The sequence below is a fragment of the Abrus precatorius genome, unplaced genomic scaffold (assembly GCF_003935025.1).
Source record: "Abrus precatorius isolate BTA unplaced genomic scaffold, Abrus_2018 Scaffold10, whole genome shotgun sequence".
Taxonomy (NCBI): domain Eukaryota; kingdom Viridiplantae; phylum Streptophyta; class Magnoliopsida; order Fabales; family Fabaceae; genus Abrus; species Abrus precatorius.
In genome coordinates this window covers 34,324,080-34,349,834 of record NW_020874292.1, presented here as the reverse complement: position 1 = coordinate 34,349,834, position 25,755 = coordinate 34,324,080, and the positions used below count along the sequence as shown (strand labels likewise).

Below are 25,755 nucleotides of genomic sequence, written 5' to 3'. Positions count from 1 at the left end.
TCAATTAAGTGTTTGCACTTATTTGTGCATTTGGGTGTTGGCTTCAAGTCTCATTGAGTGATACTAGATCAACATTGAAACCTCACTCTTCCAAAGACTAACCTCTCTATTTCAAGGCAAAGGAGGCATTGATGAAAATAAAATAATTTTTATTCATCTTCTATTAATTCGATAACACCTTGAGGTGCTAACTAATTCATTTAAAAACAAATTTATTTTAAAGGAATTATTTTTCACTAAATAATGGACCAACATTGCAAACCCCCCAAACAAGGCACCCATTATAAACTACAACAGATATATTATAGATATGGGATCACAAAAATTGATTTTGGAAAATATTTTTGAGATGCTTGTATATAAAAAGATAAAAAAAATATAGATCATTATATACGATGTTGAATATATTACTAATATTTCTTGTGGTGCAGCCACCTTAATAATGCAAAGTGCTTTTTACTATCATTCTTTACTATGGTTGGTAAATCTGAGCAAGTCAAAAGTCTCATTATATTCAGCAAATTAACTGTTGCAAAAAGAGACAAAATTTTAATAGTAAAAAGGGTTATATACTGTCAAGTTTGGTTCAGATACTAAAAACAAATCGATGAAGACATCTGCTGATGTCTCCCATCTTAAGATACTTTTAATTAAACTCAGGTACCAACCAAAAATGGGATGAATTTTATGGGCACACCCGTTTATTGCAACAGACATAGAATGATAAGCACGTGAATTCAAGTGCAAAATTGCGAAAGACAAGGCATTTCAAACAAAAATAATGACATTTCTTAAATCACAACCGCAGTAACAAATGGCACCTCGTGTGATGTGAAGTCACAACTAACCACCCCAGGCAAAGTTTGAACATTTTCTTATATATTTCAAGTATTCCTTCAAAGGGAAATCACCTACTCAACCCCCTAACACTCCTCCCCCATTTACTTTCTCTACATCTTATATTTTCTACTCTTTCTCATAACCAAGATCAATTGAAGCAAAGATACATACATAAAAATATTCTCCCCAGCTTATTGGTTGGACTAGTTTCAGAAAGCTTTTCAAGGTGCCTTTCTCTTTTACCCTGTCTTTATATGTGAGCATATGTGTGTAAAACCATTCACCATATCCATTTTTAGCCTTAGGCCGTGCTTATTAGTGACCAATTCCTGCATGCAACTAATATATGCTCATCTTTCTATCTTTTTTTATGACAACGAGGAGTTTTGGTTGTCAGAACTGCAATATATCTGTGAAATATACATGGACCTTATTGGCATGTACTTGCTCAATTATTTATGATTCACATGAACTAATTTTAAACACAGATATTAACTACATCATCTTTCTCTGAAGTTTAAGCATCTTTCTGACATAACTGTTTGTGATATAAGTTTGTTGTTACTCCGACCCTTCTCAACAGTGAAAACTGCAGGCTCAAATTTTCCTCATAATCAGTGCAAATATATTTGTTTGTCTTTTAGTTTCAATAAGAAAAATGTAGTTTTCTTCCCTACTGACACCATACAGCAAAGTAACCAAAAGTTAACATTACAAGAAAAGAATTTTTGAAATTATAAAACTGATGAACATAAAAGTATATGTTATGTCTAACCTTAAATTGGGTTTGATGAGAGAAACTTCAGAATAACACTATCATCACACATTTATACATATATAACATGGAGAGTTTTCACTATCTAATTACAATAAAGACTACTCTATATTCTCCACCTCTTTCTATACTTTGATTTAGCGACACAAGTGATCTATAGTTACCATTTTTCAAGACTATAACGAAGAAATAAGCTCAAGTGGGTCCTCAGGTCTCTACATAAGACAAACATGTGACTAATAAAGGTGTTGTTTTGTGTTTGCCCTTATGGAAGACGTGGTACCAAGAACTGCTTTGTAATGTGGGTAGTGTGTGGTGGCTCTAAATATAGCAGTTGCAGCTGCTACTCTTTTCTCTCTCACTTTCATACACGATTGATCACATACAGTTGCATCATTCATGAAGCTCCTTCAGGTTTCACGTATTACCCTTTTCACCAAGCCAAGTGCTTGATGAGAAATATTTTATGAGAACCTCCTTTGCATTCACACGAGGCTTGACAAACTTTCCCCAACTGTTAACAAATTGAACACGTCAAACTCCATTTCACATTTTGAGACACTCTGCCAGTGAGGTAAATTACATTATATATATTCAGCATTTGTTTTTTGAATTTGTCTAAATTACTCAGAGAGTAAATAACCCTATCCTAGGTGGACTAACAAAATAGTGTGGTGAAAATTGTATAAATTTTTTGCTTTTTTATAAACAAAATCTCATTAGTCTATTTAGGATCCACAAGATGAACTTAAGAGAACCTTTCTTAAGATTTGGAGGGAATGCAATAAGAGTAATCCATTCATTCCTCATAAATTTCACTTTACTTGGTTCGAATAGGATTTTCTAGCTTCAATTCTAATGCAGTGACCCGTACAAATTATGTGTTCATATTTATCAAGGCTTACTGAAGAATTGAACTCTTTAACCAAAGTCTAGAAGTCTAAAACGCATATAGGTTTATCCTAGTATTCTTGGTGAAGAGTCTTTGTTGTTGAAAGCAAAAAGGAACTTGCTAGTATTTTTCTATGCTTTAAGTGCATTAAGGAAGGAATTGGCGGCTAAAACTCATGATACCCTCTCCCCTTTTGTGTCTTTCAGTGCGGAATGTTGAGAATACATAGCTCTTTCTTTAACTTTTTCTATTGTTTAATAGTAATTTATGGGATTCTTGAGTTTTGAGAGTCTTGAACCTATATCTTAGATTTGTATGCCTATTGTTGCTTATTAATATTGGGTCACAGAGAGAAAAAATAAAAATAAAAAACCTTTGCAATGTGCATCATCTTACATATATCACATTAATGAATCCAACATAGACCAATATACCAATATACCAATATACCAACATATTTACTTTCATTACCTTTAATTCCTTTGTAATGATCTTGTTTCAATCCGTGGTCCCTATTCCGTGGGATTTGTTATTAACCGTGGAAGACAAGGTAAAGAGTGTGACCCATTTGAACTTGATTTTGACATTTAAGGCAGAGGAAATCCATATCCTAAAAGATTGTTTCCATGCTTGCAAGTGACATTTTGTTCCCTTCAGCCAAAATCAAAGCACTGTTTTCCTATTTGGTTAGAGAAAAAAGTGGTTTAGTGCTTAAGTTGTTAAATCAATTGGAAATGCATTACTGATCAATGAACCACTACCATGAGGCTGTTAATACTTGTACTTTAAGATACAATGAAAGATAAATTGCCACCTAACATATGCTTGAAATCAAGTATACTCCTTTTAAGGTCTACCCACTTCAAAAAACTCGCCAACTAAATCTACCCTTCACAAGACGGTTTTATATGTTGGCCCTGTAAACATAACACCCAACTATCAATTTCACCTTAGAAGACACGATTCTAGTTTTTATGGAATAGGATTTAGTGTAGTACCGTAGTTGATTAAATAATGACGAAGCTTCATGTCTTAAATTTACTTAGTACATTGAATTAAGGATGTTTCTAATTACGAAGCTTCATGTCTAAATATTTTAATATATTAAATTTAATTTTATTAACTTCAAATAAGTTAATTTTAAGCGTTTAAAGATAATTAAGTTTTATCATAAAGATAATATTTATTACTTTTATATATTTCTAATGTAAAAATTGTTATTTTTAATTTTTAATCTCAATTTTAGGGACTGGAAGTTAACATTTTCTTATTGAATTAAGGAAGGTTTAGTTGACGAAGCTTCAAGTCTTAATGACAATACCTCTTATAGTACATGTACACGACAAATTCATCTATAGTGTCACTCTGCCATGTGAAAGGCCAAAAGTTTAAAACTTCCACTCATTTGCACTAAAAGACACTTCTCTCTTTTGGGACCCAAGAGCGGTTTAGTCCTTTTATGGCAAAATCATCATCGGTACATTCAAGTTATTGTTTGTATGCATAATATTCAGGCTATTGAGTGGACCCTCATTGCGACTGCTAATGTGCTGTGAAATACCAAAATGAAAGGATAATTAAACAAAAATAATGAAAAAATGCAAATAAATTAAGAAACAAAAAATCTCTTATACAAAGTTTTTTTTTTTTGGTGGGTAAAATATGATTTGTAAACTTCAGTTCGAGTAAGGTATAATGTGTAAGCCATCACTTAAGAAGTTGTATCTCTGTCAAAAATTGCATTACATTGTGTTTCTCTTTCCATGGTTTTATGATTAGCCCTGAAGTGAAGAGAAGAAAAAGAATAGAAATCAATCAAATGAGAAAACCCCTTTTAATCTGTTTTGCTTTTTCCTTCCTGGCAACGCTTCTTGATAAATAGACAACACACCCAAAAGTATTATCAACATTTCTTCATTTTCATTTCTAATAACTTTTGAACCAAAAAATAAAAATATTTAATCTAAAAATCAACATGAATATTCACCGCTAATAAAGTGTTTATTTCAAGAATTAAGCATTAATTAATTTAATAAATAATTTATTTATACTTTGATACTCAATTAATTACACTTAGACTATTAAATTTAAATGGAACACTTCTACACCAAGGTGTACTAGATTTTCATCTTTGCAATTATAAGTTCGTTCCTATAGATGAAAACTACTACTACTAATAGAAGTAGCATATATGCCACCCAAAGTGGAAGAACTAGAACTAGATTCTATGTTGCAAAAGACAAAGAATGAATGGGATTTTCATTCCCTCTTTTTCTAGTAGAATCTAACCGTACCTTACGAGTCATCATGTCCTTAGGCTTTAGATGTGAGGCACTTTCGTTTGGGTGGCCAAGTTAAGAACCAAGCTTTAAGCTTTTCCACCCCATTTTAAAACAAGGTGATTCTGCGAGTGTCACTCAACTCACTGCACTACAATGTGCATTTAATTGAGAAGAAAAAAGAATAAAGAAACAGCAAAAGCTCTTCATTACACAACTTGTGTTGAGTCACTGAGGTGAAGTGGGTGGTGTCAGTGTTCATCAATGGCCACCACATACTATCACTGATTGTGTGTGTGTATGTGTGTGTGTGTGTGTCACTCATCTTCAACACACGAAGGTGTTGCTTGAATCCTGTGTCTTTTCTAGGTAGTTGTTACTACTTCAACCACCACGCATGTTGCCACTTCCAACAATCCCACCATTTCACTGACACAAAGTACTATTTTTTGGTCTTTCTTGTGTTGTTTTTCTTGTGTCATTCTTTGATCTCTTTTCTTTCTTTCAGACCCCATTTTCACAAGAGCCATGAAGCAAAATTCGCCACCTCCACCACCCCCGCCACCTCCAACAACAACAACAACAACAAAAAATGTGTTGAAGCTTCCGACCAATTTAACTCCATTACGGTTCAGACCTTCTTCCAAGTCCAAAGAGCCTCCAAAGACGCCACCAGAGGTTGTCAATGTCAATGGGGTGGTGTCAGTATCATCAAGGAGAGCTAAGTCTGTGACTCCAGAATTGAAGAACAATTCAAGGGTCAAAAGGGGTCTTGTTATGAACAAGGCCAAACCCAATGATGAGGTTTTGGGAACCCAAAAGGGTAGGGAAGTTGAAGAGGCCAAGGTTGTGGCTCGTTTTGTGAGTCGCCATGTTGTAGAACAGTTTGCTAGAACAAGGAGTGGGGTTGCGGATTTTGCTTTCAAGAGGGATAAAGTGGACCCTGATGAGAAGAATAAGAAGGAATTGATGGAGAAGCTTGAGGTGAGTGAGAGTTTGATCAAGAATCTGCAGTCTGAGGTGCTTGCATTGAAGGCTGAGTTGGATAAAGTTAAGAGCTTGAATGTGGAGTTGGAGTCTCACAAGAAGAAACTCACTGAGGATCTTGCTGCTGCTGAAGCTAAGGTGGTAACTCTGGGTGGCAGTGAAAAGGTGAGAATCCAAATGTATGTTAATTCATTTGTTATAATATGCATTAAGAAAAAACAGGTTTGGACTATTGGAATGTGTTATGCATCTTCTTCTAATTAATTGTTGTTTCCCTTTTACTGTTTATCATTTTGAGTGTGGTTAGCCCAGTTATTAGTATCATCAACTGAAGTTTAATTGGATTTTTGACAGTGTTATTTTCTAAGTGATGCAAAAATGAGGTCACATATCTGTTTTGTGCACATGGTTATCTATCAACTGTTGCTGCCTTAGAAATGAGCCTGACGTTTATTTTGGATGAAGGAGCCAATTGGAGAAAATCAGAGCCCCAAGTTTAAACACATTCAGAAACTCATTGCTGACAAATTGGAACGGTCTATAGTGAAAAAGGAATCCAGTACTGATGGATGCTTTGTTAAAGCACCAATTCCTGCACCAACAGCAATTCTTGCCATTCCTGATGCTACAACTAAAAGTATACAAAGAAAGCCTACACCAAACCCATGCCCGCCGCCACCTCCACCACCAATACCACCATCAATCCCTTCTAGGCCTTTAGCAAAAGCAAATAACACCCAGAAGGCACCTGGATTTATGAAATTGTTTCACTCGCTAAAGAATCAAGAAGGGTTGAAAAGCACAAAAGGATCAGTTAAACCAGAGAAACCAGTGGCTGTCAATGTACACAGTAGCATTGTTGGAGAAATTCAAAATCGTTCTGCTCATCTTTTAGCAGTAAGCATTGCGTTTTGAAATTCAATTGGTGATTCTACTTCAATTGTATGTTTTAATTTAAGCATACACCATTAGTAACTGATTATACTTTCCAGATAAGGGCAGACATCGAAACAAAAGGAGAGTTCATTAATGACCTTATAAAAAAGGTGGTAGAAGCAGCCTACACGAATATTGAAGATGTTTTAAATTTTGTTAATTGGCTCGATGGGAAACTCTCATCATTGGTAAGTTTGTAGCAAAATTATTAATCTAGTGGACCAATTATTCTCCACCAGTTAGGAGGCTAGTTTGTGTTAAATCCTTCTCAATTAAGATAATGACACATCACGTGTATAGTTTCTTTTTTGGTATAACATATATAGTTTTATTCCATTATAGATTTGTATTATTTAAACAGTAAAATTGGTCTGAAAAGGTTGTACATCTCGTTTCTGAAATAAAAAAATTTTACTGATGAAGACCAAAAATTTAGCATTAGGTAATTTAGAGTGAAAGCTATAAATGCTTGCTTATTTTGCATATAATGTCATACCCACCTCCCGAGTTATATTAACTCTACCATGCTTTCCTTCTGATTTTGGTTGGTGCATTTAATTTAAAGCTGGTTAAGTGAACAGCTTGAGCTATTTGATTTTGTAGTTTGACAACATTAATCTGTAGAAGTTCTATCAGTAAATAAGACATAATTACATATGACTACCAAAAGTAATGAACATCTTTTAAGGTATTGTTGTGGTCAAGTTGTACAACTGAAGCTATACTAATAGCAGGTTGCTGTTGGTTTCTTATTAGTTACTTATTCTGTTTTCTACAGGCTGACGAGCGTGCAGTCTTGAAGCATTTTAATTGGCCTGAGAGGAAAGCTGATGCCATGCGTGAAGCTGCAGTTGAGTATCGTGAACTTAAATTGCTAGAACAAGAAATTTCCTCCTTCAAGGATGACCCTGAAATTCCATGCGGAGCTTCCTTGAGAAAAATGGCCAGCCTATTAGACAAGTAAAGAAATAGATCAATATTATGTGTTTAGTTATTTATGTTTAATATGCCGGGTTTATAGTTTGGGGGATACTAACTCTGTCCTCTCTCCTCTTGTGATAGGTCTGAGTGCAGCATACAAAGGCTAATCAAGTTGCGAAATTCTGTAATGCGATCATATCAAGAGTATAAAATTCCAACTGCTTGGATGCTTGATTCTGGAATCATGACCAAGGTATAACTTTTTTGCTCTTACTCTGTGAATGTGGTAGCAATGATGATACTTAGTGAACCTTCTCTGATCAGCAATTGGAAGTTACGTTTGAATGAAATTTATGATTGTTGAAATTAGACCACTTGAAATTGAATAGGTATAATACTTAATGATGTGAACTACATTGTGTGAACTGTAGTTGTCCACAATTTCCTTGCATTTAGCCCCACCCCTCTGTGACATATCATGAAAAAGAAATGAAACACTAAAACATAACTAACTGAATGAAGGATATCCTTTGGTTCATATTGTGTTAATCCAAATCTGTTGTAATTTATTGCTCACATTTATGCATTATCTATCTTTGAGAATTGAAAGGAAAGTGTATTCATACTCATAATCTCCAATACGAAGTTGTAAAACTTGATTTGATGAATAATAAATGTGGCATCTCTGCAGATAAAGCAGGCTTCCATGACTCTGGTCAAGATGTACATGAAAAGAGTGACAATGGAGCTTGGATCAGCTCGGAACTCAGACAGACAATCTAGTCAAGAATCCCTTCTGCTTCAGGGCATGCATTTTGCATATAGAGCTCATCAGGTATTTTGACAAAACTGTCAGCATATTTTATTTGTCATCAATATTGATTTCCCAGCATGTGCGTAAATTACTTGCAAATATTTAGAACTGTCATATTAGAACACGTTATCTTAAATTGAAGCCCTACACCGTCGCAGGAACAAGTACCAGGAACTGGTTTGAATGATGAGTAGTATTTTTAGTACTACTAGATTGCTGTTTCATGCATTTGAAACTTACTGAAATGATTTTGGAAATTTTGGAGAAAGTAGAATGCATTGGTCATTTCATGCCTTCGAATCTATTAACATTTTTACAGAAGATCATTGTCACTAGAGGGAAGAGTTGTAACCTGTACACAATTTACAAATTCAATATTTGTGGATAATTAGGACAAAAAATAAAGATACACAGTTTTAAGTTTAACTCAATAACTCAAATGTCACATTTTCTGTAAGAAAATCGGAAATATTATATGATGACACAGCATATAAGTAATAGCAATAACTGGATAACTGTATGGGCCGTGATCGGATGATCAATCTTCTTTCAGTGACATGTCTTCCCCTCCAAGCATCAAGTGAAGATGCAGCTCTTAAAGTACTATTAGTTAAGGTTGGAGGGGGACCTAGTCTTTATAGCAGCCTGACATATCACCCCTACAAGATCTAATGAGCCTAAACAATTGAGTGATTGTTTGTCTTAAAGTTGGATAGAATTGATTTAACTGCTGAAGGTAATTGGATTGAAACATGTGCTTGTTATAGAGGATTGATTCCTGATTTATAACAAACAGGCCTTAAGTGGATGGACCATAAACTATCTTTATAAAAAAGCCAAAAAATATCAATTAATGGAAAACATTCTTTCAATGTTCAATTATTAGGCCGATTCACTTGTCTTGGTGTGTTTTTGTAGTTTGCTGGAGGTTTGGATGCTGAAACTTTGTGTGCTTTTGAGGAGATAAGGCAACATGTACCAGGACACTTAGCAGGGTCTCGAGAACTTTTGGCTGGCATAGCATCTTCATGAGAGGACTAAGATATGTTATGCTTTCTTTTCCTTATCTCCAATGTTCAACACTAATAACCATTCAGGAGAATAAGATGGAACATGAAGAGATTCTGAAGAAAGAACATTACATGGAGTAGTTGAGCAAGTCAAGTAGCTAATTTGCACTCCTATGGTTACAAACTACCAGCTTCCCATTGTCTTTTCTGTGAATAGAATCTTCATGGTCATCGAGGTTAACTAGTTTTTATTTTGGGTAAAATATGTTTTCAATTTCTGTAAATATGGTTAAATTGGATTGATTTTAATCTTTCAAATTTTTTTGCTAATTTTAATTTTTATGAAATTTAATTTTTTTAAAAATGATCTTTATCATTACTTATTAATAATGTGACATACATCTAGATATATCATGTCACATCTTACCAAAAATAATTGCGGATGTGACAACAACGCCTGTCATGTTACCGACAAGTAAAGATAGAGATCATTTTTAAAAAAATTAAATTTATAAAGATTAAAACTAAAAAATTTTGAAGACTAAATTCAAATTTAATCATATTCACAAGAATTAAAAATATATTTAAACTTCTTATTTTTCTAAGTTAGACCCCTCTCTATTTTCTAATCATGTTACAAGAACTTTGCATGTGTAGGTGCATATAATTAACTTTTACTGAGTGACTGTAATAAACTAATAATTTTACAATCTCAGAGTTTGGGCTAAAGCTTTTTAGACTGCATTGTAGCAAACAAACTCATTTATATTTCCATTCTATCATACGGTCTCGTACAAACACGCTCAGTAGAAGTTATCTGCCTATCCTATCTGAAAGATTGGGGGAGCAAAATCCCATAAAGAATTGACCATAAATTGGACAAAAAGTAGTGAAAACTAAGGAAGAACTAGCCATTGTGTTAGCATTTCAGAATTTTGATAAGTATTAAAAGTAAGTTGTGATGCTTTTAACATAGGCATCAGCGTTGCACTCTCTACCAGGAAGGAAGGATGACTAATAGCTTTATTTAGGAGTTGTTTGCAGAAAGTTAGAGAGGAGGGGCAATTTTTTTTTAAAAAAATATAATAATTTTTAAAAAATAAATATATAAATTAATATATCAATATAAATTTACTATATTAATCATGCATTTATTATTATAAAATAAATTACCTTTTCTTCTTTCTTTCTCTTCAAAAACTCTAGAAAAATACCCTTACTAAAAAGTTAAATGGTAAAAGTAAAGTACTCTATGTATTCCAAAATATTTTACTAAAAAATAAATATATAAATTAATATATCAATATAAATTTACTATATTAATCATGCATTTATTATTATAAAATAAATTACCTTTTCTTCTTTCTTTCTCTTCAAAAACTCTAGAAAAATACCCTTACTAAAAAGTTAAATGGTAAAAGTAAAGTACTCTATGTATTCCAAAATATTTTACTAAAAAATAAATATATAAATTAATATATCAATATAAATTTACTATATTAATCATGCATTTATTATTATAAAATAAATTACCTTTTCTTCTTTCTTTCTCTTCAAAAACTCTAGAAAAATACCCTTACTAAAAAGTTAAATGTTAAAAGTAAAGTACTCTATGTATTCCAAAATATTTTATGCCAATGTACATGCCTTACAATATTCGAGTCATCGTTTGCTTCTCAGAGGTCATTCTTTATTCTAATTATCAAGGTTTAAAATTTTAAAAGAAATGTTTTAGAGCACACACTTTAATATATTTTTTTAACACACTTGTAATTATTAATTAAAATTTAACAAAATTTAAAAAAGCATAAATGATATTCTTAAAAAAATTGAAAGATAAAATCAAAATTATTTTAAAAATAGAAGCCAAAATTTATATAAAAAAAAACTTGAGAAAGGCCATTATTATTAAGAACATTCTATTATTGATGTGAGAACTTTATTAGTAAATTACTTAATGATATTATTTGAACCCTAAAAAATATTTATTCATTAATAATTTTTAAAATTAACTAATTTTTTAATTTAAATCATAAAATTCAAACTCAAAATTTAAATTAAACACGTCAAATGAACACATGTTGAACGGTTTAACTAACCTTAATTTTTTACTGTATATATATTATTCTTAGAAGGGACATTATAAAAAAGGCCACGCATCACACGTTTTGCAAATATTATATATTTATATTAAATAAATATTTCGGTTTTGGTTAGGGTGCGAAGTTTACTCAAACAACACAACTCTTTTTCATTAACAAGTATCCTTCTGGATTCGGGGAATCTACCGAGATGATATTGGTCGTACTCGTATGCACATTTGCATAGTTTTCTGCTAAGTGCTCAAGTGACTTCCACTTTTATTACCGTGCGAAAAATAACATTATCCTAAGCGAAACGACGCAGAGGTTTCCATGTAAGGTTAATTTGGTAGTTTTAAACATCAAATGCACTATAAACCAAAAAGTAAAATAAAAGGGTAAACTTTGATTTTGAGGGAAAAGGGAAGTGTCAAATTGTTCAACCTTCATTTTCAGTAGCCAAGTGTAAAAAAATTTTAAAGACCCGTATCATGGTTAAATTATTATATATGAAAAGCATGTTATTTCCCTATGTCGTGTAGAAATTGTAGGCTGTGCCTGCAGTATTGTATCTCGGTCAAATACCTATGCATCAGGTATGAATTTTCAAGTTTATCTTTAATTCTAGTTATTACCCATAATTTTAGACTTTTAATATTTGCTTGAGTCCAAGCTGTAAACCTTAAACATGTTAATGTTTTGCTTCTGATGCTAATTCAAATGCTATTATGATAATGATCAATTTCCGGCTTTTGTTTAGAAATCTCTTTGTTTCCCTTATAACAGGCATGTGAACGAACTTGAGGCTTTTAAACAAATTGATGTATGCTTTTATCAAACTATTGACATCATGTTGAAGAATTGAAAAATGTAAACATGGCGTGATTAATTATTTGTAATTAAGCTGCAGCTGTTAGTTTTCTGCTGAACTTTCTAAAATGTGTTGAACCAGATGACTTGTAAGTATGGGTTTCAAGCATCTGTTGGTTGTTATGTTGGTTTGGGCTTGGTTTGGATCCTTGGCTTTTGCTACTTCTGCTGACGGGTTGATGAGGGTTGGTCTAAAAAGGAGGAATTTAGACCTTCAGAGGCTTAAAGCTGCAAGAATCAAAGAGGCTGTTCATGACAGAGATTTAAGGAGTGTTAATAAAAGTTGTTGTGTTGAAGAGGTAGTATATCTTAAGAATTATCTTGATGCACAATATTTTGGGGAGATTAGTATTGGTTCACCCCCACAATACTTCAATGTTGTGTTTGACACTGGCAGCTCAAATCTTTGGGTCCCATCTTCCAAATGCATTTTCTCTGTAAGTTACCATTTATCCGATTCTTATGTAATTGGATATTCATTTGATCTTTTTCTTGTTTTTTTTTTTTTTTTTTTTTTTTAATAAACATGCTTTTAAAAGCAAATATGATACATGCAGATCGCTTGCTATTTTCATGCCAAATATAGGTCGAAGATATCTAGCACCTATTCCGAAATTGGTAAATTTTGAATTAATACATTTAATTGAAAAGTTAAATTAATTGATTTCTTGTTTAGGTGTTTTCATTTGTTTTATATGCAAAAACGGAAATATGTTTGTTTTAATGTAGATATTTATAGTAGCTTTTGGGAAAATATGCAGGAATACCTTGTAAAATCCCTTATGGCCAAGGATCCATTTATGGATTCTTTAGTAAAGATAATGTACAAGTTGGGGATATCATCATCAAAGATCAAGTCAGTATTTTGACCTTTACTTTTCAGTCAGTATTGTGATTTAGTTTGTATGCTTCTTTGGTTGTATTGATGGTTGGTTACTTTCTATTCTCTAGGAATTTGCTGAGATTACAAGAGAAGGATCTTTGGCACTTTCAGCTCTTCCATTTGATGGGATACTTGGACTTGGATTCCAGGAAATTTCAATCGGAAAAGTCACACCAGTGTGGTACACCTGTGCACATAATAACTTCATTAATTTGTTTATGTTTATTGATCTTCCTTCGATTTTCTCTTTCAAATTAATGAACAATGAAAGATTAGTGTTGTGATTGTATTTTGCTTGTAATAGGATAGAAGGAAATCAAAGTTTCCCTTTTCCTTAAAGTTTTTGATGCTTCAGAAAAGTTAGTTTTGTGAGTGCAGGTATAATATGATAGAACAAGGACACATATTCCACAAAATTTTTTCTCTTTGGCTAAATCAAGATCCGATGGAAGAAATAGGGGGTGAGATTGTCTTTGGTGGTATTGACTACAGGCATTTTAAAGGTGATCACACATATGCTCCACTTTCCCAAAAGGGTTATTGGCAGGTATATTATATTTAGAACTTCATCCATGCAATTATCATCAACTGTCATTATTAACTTTTGGTGCTTGCACGTGCAGATTGATGTGGGAGATATTCTACTAGCAAATAATTCAACAGGTCATCTTACATTTCTATTTGTCATGATACTTAATCTATCTGCAATGTGTTCTGTGTCTTGTAGTTGTGACTAAATACTACGTATGAAGATATTAAAGTTGCTTAATGTTGCACCATAGGAGGCTACATAATACTTTATTTTACAGACAAGCCATTCAAATTTCCACAACTATTAGAACTAAAAGGGTTCATTCAATAATTATTGATTTTCAGTTCAATTTGTTCTCTCGGTTCATTTTTCCCAGCATAAACTTTTTGATCGCTAGCATGCATTGTTGCCATCTTGGTACTTCTTTTCGTTACCTTTGACCTGACTCAACAGAAAATTGGGTAAAAAAATTTACAGGGTTATGTGGGGGTGGCTGTGCAGCAATTGTTGACTCAGGGACATCTTCAATTGCTGGTCCAACTGTATGATCTCAAACATGATACTTCTATCTTGACACATTGTTTTGTTCCCTTTTCCCTTGGCTTCTTTTTCTTACTAGTTCTTGTTTGCAGGGTGTTGTAACTCAAATTAACCATGCCATTGGAGCAGAAGGATATGTTAGTTTCGAGTGTAAAAACATTGTCCATAATTATGCGGATTCGATATGGGAATCCTTGATTAATGGGGTTTGTTCTCTTTGTAATTTTACATTCATATTCATAATGATTATCTACAGCTATATTCGAATTTTAACCATCCTACTTATTTTCTTATGTCTCATGTCTGCAGTTAAATCCTGACATTATATGTGTTGACATTGGACTCTGTTCACATAACGGATTCTATGCAACAGAGTACAATTTTTCATTTTCCTAATCTCGATTGTTTTGAAACTGTTTTGTTTATTCCAATTCTCTTAACAAAAGTATAACTTAAACCTGCAGTGATGTTATTGAAACAGTGGTGCATAATCAAAGTCGGGATGGGTCAACAACCAGGGAGAGCCCCTTTTGTACTTTTTGCAATATGATTGTCCTTTGGATCCAAGTTCAGCTTAAGGAAAGCAATGTAAAGGATAAAGCATTAAAATATGTGGATGAGGTAGTTACAAACTTAATTAGTTAGATATGCCTCAATTATGTTCCCAATTAAGAACTAACAACCGTTTCTCTGTCTCAATTTCCTTATGTAAAAGCTGTGTGAGAAGCTCCCAAATCCCAATGGACAATCATTTGTAAACTGCAAAACTATTGCATCTATGCCATACATTACATTCACGATTGGAAACAGATCCTTTCCACTCTCTCCAGAACAGGTCTCAGTTTTTTGACAACTTTTGTGTACTTCCAATTTGTTGGATATTCACTGTTTTTTATACATCAGTGCCTCATCACTAGAAAAGTGATCATGCATAATGCATTTAAATCAGATACCTACCTCAATTTTATTAAGCTCTCCAACTTTTTCTCATATTTGCTTCTATCCCTTTCTTGACAACTAAACATAGAAGTTTATGTTGTTTGTTGCAATGCATATTTGGTTACATTTTTTTAATCTTTCAGACATTTAACATTCCCTTTTTACTTCTCAGTACATCCTTAGAGTTGAAGATGGCTGTTCTACTGTCTGCTATGGTGGTTTTGTTGCTATAGATGTGCCTCCTCCACAGGGTCCCCTCTGGTAATGCATACTAATCATGTTGTCAATATATTTCTTTGATAAAATGTAAATGTGTATGCTCCTATATCACTGCAGAAATGAGCCAGATACATGTTTTTCTCTCTTTTCTCTTATATAGTATATGACAGTAATGTTATGTTTGCAGGGTTCTCGGAAATATTTTCTTGGGGGCATATCACACAGTGTTTGACTATGGCAATCTCCGTATAGGATTTGCAGAAGCTGCATAGTCATAGTTTGGTGTTATTGCTATGCCAAATTCTCTGTGAATAAAAAAATTGGAGTTTACGTGATTTACAGCAGCAAAAAATAATAGCAGCCCCTCAGAATTTATCTCTTGTAAATGGTGAATGGTATATTTTATGAATAAGAATTGTGATATCTCTGTTCACAAGGATCACAGTGGGAGAAAGGCAGAGAAACGGATATAAAGGAGCATGATTTTCAAAGGAGAAGTGTTTGGTTAAAACTGCTTTTGTTTTACACTACTTTACAGCCCTTTATAAAGTGTAAAAACACTTGATAGAAGATGGAGCAAAGAGAAGAGAAAAGCTATGTTACTGGGTATAGAATAGAGTGTAATAAAAACTGATATGAAAATCGAAATTTCTTCCAAAAAAAAATAAATAAAATTGTTGGTCTCGTGTTAGTCAAGGCTTTACAAATCAGAGAAAGTTGGTTGCCTCTCATCACTTTTGGTATAAATTATGATTATATGATGCATTAATTTATTTCAATTAATTAATTATATTTGTTCGGTGATATGGTAATGTGTCATTGATTTGATCGTACAAACACACACAAGGCAGAAACACAAAAAAATAAAAAATTATAAATTATAAATTTATAAATATATCCAACAAATTAACCCCTATTTGTTTTGCACTTGAAAAATATAACATTTTTCATTAAAAGCATGCATTCTAATTATATTTAATGATTAAAAATCAATTCTACCAAAATTAATTTAACCCAATTTTAAAGCATGTAAGTCTTCAGTGAATGATTAATTTGATGTTGCATAAAAAAATTAAACAAATTGTCCGTATAAAATTGTATTATCATCTACGATAATTATATCATTTAGAAATGCTAACTAAATACCTTTTAATATATTTTTTAAAATATATTATAATTATTATTTGACATATATGAAGATTCAAAGATTTATAGGTGGAACTCATATGTAATTAAAGAAAAAAAAAAGTGGTTGCAATTCTTGAAACCAATATTTTGAAAAAAAAAACTATAAATTAGCAATTCAGTAATATAAAAGGAAAAATAATAAACAATAATAAAATATTTTTTTCACAAATCTATTACATTTAAATAAAAATGATTTTAAAATGTGAATATTCATATATTATTATTTATTTTTAATGAATATGTTTTTTTATATTATATGCAAACAAATGAAAACTATAAGAAAAATGATAAAATTCGAAAAATGTATGAAAATAAATGATATAAATTAAGACTTAATGTCTTTAATGGTAGTGTGATAGATTTACAGTTTATAAATGAATGAAATAAATTTTTAGTTCCTATAAAAATTGTTATTTTTAAAATTAGTCTCTGTAAATTTTTATTAAAACTTAATTTTATGACAAATTAAAAATATAAAAAATAATTAGTACTTACTATTAATCTCAGCATATGTCAAAATGAGGTGACGAGAAGAACAGGAAAAAAGCATGCATGGTTCTCCCGACATATGCCAACTTTTCGGCCATTTATCATTTCTTGTCACATAACCCATATTGGATTTTAAACTAAACCATTGTACCTCAAACTATAGACAGTTAATTCATCAGTGTTTTGTCCAATCAAGATATCCATTCACTGTATTATATAACATTTGAGCATATAATTACATGACCAACAACCAAAACTTCGGTCTATTAATTTATTTTACAAAGTAATTACTAACGAAAATGAACCAGTTAAAATGGGATATGTTTGATTTCTCATAAAACTTACCTCTTACACATATAACTTGTTCACCTCTTCTGTTTGCTATGTAATTTATTAATTTGACAACTATATATTTGATTAACTCTAAATCAACTGGGTAGTGTAAGGATGATGACGTGGTATTGCGGGCATCTTTGAACAAGGGTCGTGACCACTACTTTTATTATCTTGGTTGTTGTTATTGATGTTATTGTTGTGAGGATGATCTCCAGTGAGTGAGGAAATGGCTGCAAACAATGCTGCCTTCAGAGAAGGATCTTTGACCATAACTTCACTCACTACATCCACCAAAGCAAGGCTTTTCTCTGGGGTTATAAAGGTTGGAAGCTTGGAACACAAGTGTAACTCCTCATATGTTTGAGGGTGACCATCTAGTGGTAAAGGGAAAAATGATTGTCTTTGATCATGTGAAGTGGTGGCTCTTTGGAATTGGAGATAGTTATTGGTAGTAGGTTGGGTTAAGTCCAGTGTTACTGTGGGACATGTTGCAGATGGGGAGAAAGTAGCTAAAGCTGTTGGTGAAATACTAGACAATGAAGAGAAGAGGTGTGAGTTTGATAGGGTGCTGATGGTATGTGAACTTGTGATTGAGCCAGAAAGAAACGTGTTCAATGCTGCTGATGTTGAGCTTGCCATTGGTCTGGCTGCTGGTGGGAGTGGATGGTTATGGTTCCCTTCATAGGTTGTGATGAGAACAGTCTCATCCTTGAAACACCTTTGCACCTGTTACAAATGTAAATACAACCATATATTAAGTGAACTCATTTTGTGCAAGAAACTTTCAGTAAGCCATGCTAAATTGCTAATTAAAAGATAAGCTATATATATGTGGAGGCGCAGATGTGCATCTTAAGTCTCAGTTTGACAAATTAGAATGAAATGAATGTCTGGTAACAAACCAGGCTATTCAAGTTTATTTACATTTCTCATAACCACATGATTGATGTTATCAATATTGGCAAATCTAACCATTCAAGTTGCAATGCTAGTGTAAGGAAATATATACAATTAATCACTAGGATCAAAAGTTAAACCCAAATACTATAATAATAAGTTTAGTATAAACCCACAACGTTGCAAAAAGTTAAGTGTGGCTTCATGAATAAGGAATCAATTGATTACATAAATTGAGCAAACCCTTCATCCTTTAAAGTCATATACGTCATTACATTAATTTAAAAAAAAAAAAAAAAACTCTCAAAAAATCATTTTTATTCTTATTTTAAATTTTAAAAAATGTTGTCAAATTAGTTTTTAAAAATGTCATTTACTGCTAATAATTTTGTTTCTCAAAGATTTATTTTGCAACTATTTTAATTCTTCAAAAGAAGTATGATAAAATTTTAGATTTTTTTCTCAAAGACTTAATGTGTTACTAAATTAAACTTTTTATAGATTCTTTTTTTTTTTTCGTTTTAGTCTTTTATAAGATCTTTGAGTAATTAATTTAGCAATAAAAGTTTTAAAATTTTAATATGGTGATAATTTAAAGCTTTTAAAGACAAATTTAATAACCATTTTTTAATTATAGTGATAATACATATAATTTTAGTGGATCAAGAGTTGGCTAGACTGGATTTAAGATTCTCCTTGTTCTAACTACAATGATACATCAATTGTTAACAGATACCTGTCATTCATCATATATCATAACTAGGAAGTAATTAAGCAAATTGAAATGATGGCAAGAAGATAAAAATGTTTGTGGATGAACCTGCTTACGAACTGGACATGCAGTTCCCATGCTGCAACGATAGTAGGCTCGGGGGCAAGGGTTTCCCTTTGCTGTCTTTTGTCCATACTTTCTCCATTGACATCCATCGCCCATCTGAATATCAATAAAATATATAGCAATTGTAATGCAAAATCCTACAATTCCACCCCAAATGCATATTTCGTTCTATCAGTGCAGGGGACTCAAAAGTATTATTTGTAGCATACAAAGCAATATCATAAAGAGTTTAATTTTCTTTTTAATTATTAAATATAATAGTTTAACCTTTTGTTTCAAAAATATTCCTGAGTTTTAGGAAACTGTTAATTTCACACTTCTATTTATTATACTTACTCTACACCCTTGTCTTTTTCCTTCATACACGTGAAAGGGTTTATATAATGAACTTTGCATGTTAGGCTCAATACTTTTTTCACATGCGAGAGAGTGTGAGTGAGTTTATATAATCTATTTACCTTTTTGGCCTTTGATTACACGTAAGAAATGTTTTATGTGAATGTAACAAAACAAATGATTTAACAAATAAATAAAAGGATATATTTTTGTAACATTTCAAATGAAAAGACACGACTCTTGAAAATTTTGAATTTTAAAAGTCCTTGTCATAAATTATTCAAAACAAAATAGTCTACACATATATCTCATAGGAATCCTTATTATAAATTAGGGGTTATTTAGGAGGAAGTTTTTGAAGAAAAAAAAGGGAGAACATTTTTTTTATTTTAAATTAATATAAATATATAAATAAATAATATATATTATATTTATATTAATATTAATATATCTTTTCATATCTAATTTGAAATTTTATCAAAGAAAAATATATTTATTTTAAAAAACTTTTTCTTTTCCTCTAAAAACTTTTCTTCTCAAATAATCCTTAAGGTCGGCCAACTATTTATTAAATAAAGTCTCATTAAAATAGCCAGTATGATATGAAATTTGAACTTTTAAATAGGACCACGTCTACATTTAAAGTAATAAACTATTTTTTAGTGCATTTGATATTGATCTTAGTAAACGTTAAAATTAAAATTAGTTCAGGGTAAAATTATTTTTTTTTAATTTGCATTTGCAGTGAGAAAAGAAGAATTAAGAGGTGTTTATTTTAAACAGGAAGAAAATGTTTAACTAGAAAAAGATGAAAAAATTTTAAAGGATAATTTTTTCTTATTAATTTCCTTTACTTAGTAAGTATATTTTGACATACGTAAGATAAATAAAAAAAATTATATAATAGTTAATCAGATGTTAATTTTTAGTTATTTAAATATCAAATTTATAATATAAAAGAAAAAATATTTTATTAGTTATATTCATTTTTAGTGTTTTAATTATATATGTAATTATAAAATATTATGAATTAATTAAATATCTAATAATAATAATTTTTAAATTAATTATTACAAAATTTAATAATGTTTATCTGTATGATAATTTACAATTGAATTACGATAATATATTTCATCAATTAAATTTGATGTTAACTACAATATTCTCAAATTTGAAGGAGCACTAAATATTTTCTATAGATTATATTAAGATATTAAAAGATATTTATATTTTTTTTAATATATTACTAACTTCACTATTAAAATCAATAGTAATGATTGTTTTACATATAAAAAAAACATAAAATACTCCCTATTTTTTCACCTTAGAATTTATCATTAAATTCATTATAAAATTGCACCAGCCTTATAAAACAAGCAATAGCGTTGATTGATTCACACACGAGCCGGGCGGGTACGATTAACGGTCAATTATATGTTTTTTAGAATTTAATTTAAATATATAATAGATTATTTTTATAATGATTAATTTAATAATCATATCCATAATTTATTTTGTGTGATTAATAATACTGTAAAAACCTTTATATTAATTAATAATGTAACAGTAATTAAATTCTATTTTATATAATCAGTCAACTATGAAGTACATAACACAATTGACATTAAAATGTATAAAAGAACAGTTTGCATCTTTCAACTCAATATGATATCTAATTTAGTACCAAAACTTTAATTATGTATAAAATAGTACAAATCATAATTAAAAAATGATTCACTACTGAAAAGATATCATTTATTAACAATGATGAATTGATTTCCAATAATATTTTTTTATTAAATAAAAGTTTAAAGTGTCAATATAAACATTATATATTTATACTAACTGATAATATATTATACTAATAAATAATTTAGTTAAGATAAAGTGTTAATTTATAATATTATATTTTAAATGTTCAAATAACATGTCCTATTTTTAATGTAAACTTTTTAATATTTATATTAATAATTTAATTTATGTTAAGTAAATATTATATTAATAAAGAAAATCATTTAATAATTTATCTTTGTTTAAGAATAATATTCAACGTGTTGCACGGCTGTGGAGTGCCAAATGAACATTTTCTCAAGTAATATAAGAAATGATAGTAATACTATTTTACTACAACTTTTTATATTAGATCAAATTTATTGAAAATGATAAAATTATATTAATCTCATTCTTAATTCAATGAGTTTCACTTATAAATTTATAATTTTTAATAAGTTTTAACTAAAAAATGTTAGAAAGTGTGTTAAACTTCTCAAGTAAAATAACGACAATAATAATTATTACAAAAAATGAGATAGAAATCCGTACCATAGAAAAATCTGATCGTGCTCTTATGGACACTCTAGCTTTCCTGCAAGGAACCTCAGATGCTTGATCTTCTGAGCGTTTTGGTTCTTTAGATGTTATTTGGCTGTTGATTTCACCTTCAACATTGTACTCATCATCCACAATGTTTCTTCCCACTTTCTTCTCACCAATATTCAAGAACTGCCGTGTGAACATAGCTTTCTCTGCACCTTCTCGATCTCTCTTCAAAATTCATTATTCATTTCCTTAATAACTTTGTTCATACGACATATAGTGAAAACCACATTCATCATAATTATTTTTACCCTTTCTACCCACACTCATTCATGCCTCTTTCTATCTATTTTCTATCTATCACGTTCTTCATATGACTTTGCAATACCATTTATATTTACACAAGTTTAAATGAAGTGTAACAACTAACAACTCATTTCTCTCACCAGAAAGTGTAGGTTAGATTGATCATCCAATACAGTCTATGTCACGATAATTACAAGAACCAAAAAATAATACTCTTTCTGTCTTTTTCATTTTGTCCATAATCGTCGTTTATCAGTTAGAATTCATTTTAAAAATCTTATCAACAATTTATAAAAATAGTTTATAACATTCAAAAAATTTTAATATAATTTATTAAAATATTTGTTTTAAAATTTGATAATTCAATTAATCACGTTTAAAAAATTTATTAAATAAATATTTAATATACGATGAAATGCAGCCTTAGTCTTTCACTCCTGTTAGAGTAGTGAGAGACATCCTAGGCCGGACATTATTGCGGCCACCGAAAAGATGTTGAGTTGTTGACCTAGTAAAACTAGTAGATTGTTCTTAAATAATATAAAATTTTGAATCAAATTTAATAGGACAAAAAATAAATAAAAAGATATCAACTACTGATCAAACAAGCTCATGCGAAACAAAATTCAAGTCAAACTTATTACCTGCAAGTCATGATTACTATTTCGAGGTGATGCTGAAGATAGTTGATGCTGCTGCATAGCCAAAAGTATGCGATTTTGAAGAGTGGTGCAGTGCTCATTGACCTGATGTAGCATAGCTCTTAAAATCTCATTCTCCTTCTTTGCTTCCTCAAGCTTGATTCGCAGCATGCCCATCTATAAGAGCCAATCGCAACCATAAAAAAAAAAAAAAAAACTTATTGATCATGTCCAGCACAAGGGGTATCAATGAAAATTTATGCAGATTAATTAAAACTAACATATACCGTAGAAATATTACTCACTTGGGTTTGGGACTGTCCTTCAATTCGATGGGTTTTCTGCTCTGAGTTATTCAGGCTCAAGCTGAGAAGAGTAGATCCCATCTGAACAATTTTCCAGTCCACGCGTTAGTTAGCAAAGATCATATATGTAATAAACCAAAAATATATCATATTAAATTTGAGAAAACCTGCTCATAAGCACATACATGATTCATCTAAAAAAACTATGGGTTTGAAAAAATAAGGTGAATTAAGCAAGGAGAGATCAAGTTGAAGCCTTAAGCAACTGAACACGGTTTTGGAGGTCTTAATTTGCTATTATGTACATCACGACCATATATAATTGTAGTCGCATCACTGGTTTTTTTTTTTCATAATTTTTTCGCAGTATTAAGGTTTTGAAAGAATCATGATCATGACTGAAATTTAAAAGCTTGCTAGAAATTAAGCAATAAGAAACATAACCTATGTGAAAACTTACAGAATTATGGACGGAGAGTTTATCACATGGCCTTTCCTCATCTTCCAGCAATTTTTTTATTCCAACTTTTTCTTCCATAGCTACTTTGCTGGTTACTACTACTTGGTTGGCGATATAAGATGTATATGCATCTATATCTATATCTATGTCTATATATAGCTGGTGTTCCAAGAGTGAAATATGTCTCACTTCCACGCTAGACTTCAGATTGTTCGTGATTTACCTTTAACTATATAGTGGGTGCAGCCAGCTGCGTTTATGGACGAAACTTGCAAACTGTACACGCCATTAATCTGTCTTTCTAATTGTTTCCTTACAAATTAATGTAAATGTTGTTTTACTCCCTTTTATATTTTTTTAATTTATCCCTTATACTTTTTTTTGTATAATATTATTGAGGTATCACTGTTTTTATAAAATTAAGGTTTTATATCTATGAGTGAGATAAGAGAGAAAACAGAAATATTAAAGTGAAAAGGAGTTTAGTGACACTAAATAACGTATATAAAAAGAATAAGGAGGTAATTTTAAGTATTGTAAAATAACATTGGGAGTATGTTATTTACTTAATAAATTATTTAACTTTTTATTAATCTTTACACATGGTTTTAAGCATTAAAATTAGTGAGATTTTTTTAAAAAAATGTATTTATTACACATAAAACAATAAAAAGTGTAATAAATATTTTTTATAAAATTTTATTACTTATTTATTAAAATAGAACTTGAACACTAATTTTAATATATGTAATTATTTAATTCTGTTTGTTAAACAAGTACTTATTTTACATAAAATATAAAAATGACATCACTTATAAGGGTGGCGAAAAGACTCTGTTTGCTTTAAAATAGAGTGTGTAATTAATCTCTAATTAAAAAGAGGTTAGCATAATGTAAGTATCAGGAAATTTTCCTTCTATGTTTTTATTTTATTTATAAAGGAGGCTCTAAAGCATGGTTGAATAGGAAACCGAAGATGTACCCCCAAAAATAACCAAGAAAAAAATAATTAATAGGAACATTGGAAGACTAATTAAGATAGCCCTAATGTTGAGACCAAGGGACCAAATTAAGTATGGAGACTTTCTAAGCAGCCACTAATAAACTATAAGACCGATTATAAACTAAAGCATGAATGTTGGCAGAATAGGGAACCCCAGATCAACAAAGAAGATTAAATTAATAATATTTTTTAACTTATAGGACATTGCATACAAAAAATTTATATATAACAATTTTTATTAAAAATTATAAAATTAAATTAAAAATTAATTAAATTAATTATATTCATATTATTAAATATTACAATTTGTTTAATAAAAATGTATTGTACATAATTATATTTTCCATGTTTAAAAAAATTATAACCTTAATATTGACATTCAGTGGATCCAATTAAGCAGCCGTTAATTTTGTATGGGGAGCTTTCTAAGCAGCCACTAATAAACTATAAAGCCAGTAATTAGGGTAAGTGAGATTTTATTTTTATAGGTTGCACTGTCTTATGTTTTCCTTCTAATTGATTTTCTTGATTTATTTATTCTCCCTTGTCCACAAGTAGTAAGCTTGTTTATTCTTTTCTTCTCCTTTTTCAACGATGTTGGCTAGTTATTAATTTTCATATATGTACAAGAAAGTTTCCAGATTTTATATATATTAACAACATATTTTTATAATTAGTTTATTTGAAAAAAAAACAAAATATTTATTTCATAAATTGACATCCTTCAAAAAAATATTTTTTTAAATATAAATTACAACAAATGTATAAAGAGTATGTTTTAAAAAGGATATTATTAAATTTTCTGGTCTACAAAAATGTGCAATGAACCCATGTGGTAACATGTTCTTTCGAATTCAAAACTAGGGTGTGCCTCACGATATGATGGATTTCCTCTTTTGTAATTTGCTCCATTTGTGCTCATTACGATTTACGAGGTCTCTTCTCTTCTGGGACAAGTTGAGGCATAGATTTGATTTAACAGTAAAAGCAATCATCTTGTAATGTAAGTCAACCGTGGAAACGTCGTCGTTCTCACCAACAACAACGAAAGGGACAATTTGGGATTCTAGATGACGTTGCTTCCCTTCATCCAGGGAAAGAAAATTGAGGGAGAAGATGTCA

The 25,755-nt window shown here is 30.7% G+C and overlaps 3 protein-coding genes across 9 annotated transcripts; 2 read left to right on the top strand and 1 right to left on the bottom strand.

Moving 5' to 3' along the window:
• Positions 1-925: 925 nt before the first annotated feature.
• Positions 926-9,812, top strand: LOC113868570. 5 transcript variants are annotated; one of them, XM_027504296.1, is made up of 9 exons: positions 4,734-5,126; positions 5,295-5,659; positions 5,714-5,938; positions 6,239-6,670; positions 6,766-6,897; positions 7,488-7,669; positions 7,772-7,883; positions 8,322-8,465; positions 9,363-9,498. In XM_027504296.1, exons 1-9 carry the CDS (start codon positions 5,087-5,089, stop codon positions 9,474-9,476), a joined length of 1,746 nt encoding a protein of 581 aa, XP_027360097.1. In that variant the 5' UTR covers positions 4,734-5,086; the 3' UTR covers positions 9,477-9,498. The 5 variants fall into 5 exon arrangements, with proteins under 5 accessions (XP_027360080.1, XP_027360088.1, XP_027360097.1 ...); XM_027504279.1 differs by lacking the exon at positions 4,734-5,126 and adding an exon at positions 926-1,066 and having other exon boundaries at positions 5,295-5,938; positions 9,363-9,812; XM_027504287.1 differs by lacking the exon at positions 4,734-5,126 and adding an exon at positions 2,081-2,189 and having other exon boundaries at positions 5,295-5,938; positions 9,363-9,812.
• Positions 9,552-16,280, top strand: LOC113868593 (aspartic proteinase oryzasin-1-like). 3 transcript variants are annotated; one of them, XM_027504320.1, is made up of 15 exons: positions 9,552-9,603; positions 12,078-12,131; positions 12,488-12,842; positions 12,963-13,023; positions 13,167-13,261; positions 13,357-13,469; positions 13,667-13,835; positions 13,912-13,951; positions 14,298-14,362; positions 14,453-14,566; positions 14,670-14,734; positions 14,825-14,981; positions 15,076-15,195; positions 15,472-15,560; positions 15,706-16,280. In XM_027504320.1, the coding sequence occupies exons 3-15, from the start codon at positions 12,501-12,503 to the stop codon at positions 15,788-15,790; spliced, it is 1,515 nt and encodes a 504-aa protein (XP_027360121.1). In that variant the 5' UTR covers positions 9,552-9,603; positions 12,078-12,131; positions 12,488-12,500; the 3' UTR covers positions 15,791-16,280. The 3 variants fall into 3 exon arrangements, with proteins under 3 accessions (XP_027360121.1, XP_027360111.1, XP_027360130.1); XM_027504310.1 differs by lacking the exon at positions 9,552-9,603 and having other exon boundaries at positions 11,639-12,131; XM_027504329.1 differs by lacking the exons at positions 9,552-9,603; positions 12,078-12,131 and having other exon boundaries at positions 12,751-12,842; positions 12,945-13,023; positions 15,706-16,275.
• Positions 16,281-17,382: 1,102 nt separating this feature from the next.
• LOC113853071 (WRKY transcription factor 42-like) lies at positions 17,383-23,829 on the bottom strand. The gene is made up of 6 exons (XM_027483519.1): positions 23,631-23,829; positions 23,171-23,251; positions 22,869-23,042; positions 21,925-22,146; positions 19,249-19,362; positions 17,383-18,257 (listed from the first exon to the last, which is right to left on the bottom strand). Exons 1-6 carry the CDS (start codon positions 23,706-23,708, stop codon positions 17,619-17,621), a joined length of 1,308 nt encoding a protein of 435 aa, XP_027339320.1. The 5' UTR covers positions 23,709-23,829; the 3' UTR covers positions 17,383-17,618.
• Between the last annotated feature and the right edge of the window lie 1,926 nt (positions 23,830-25,755).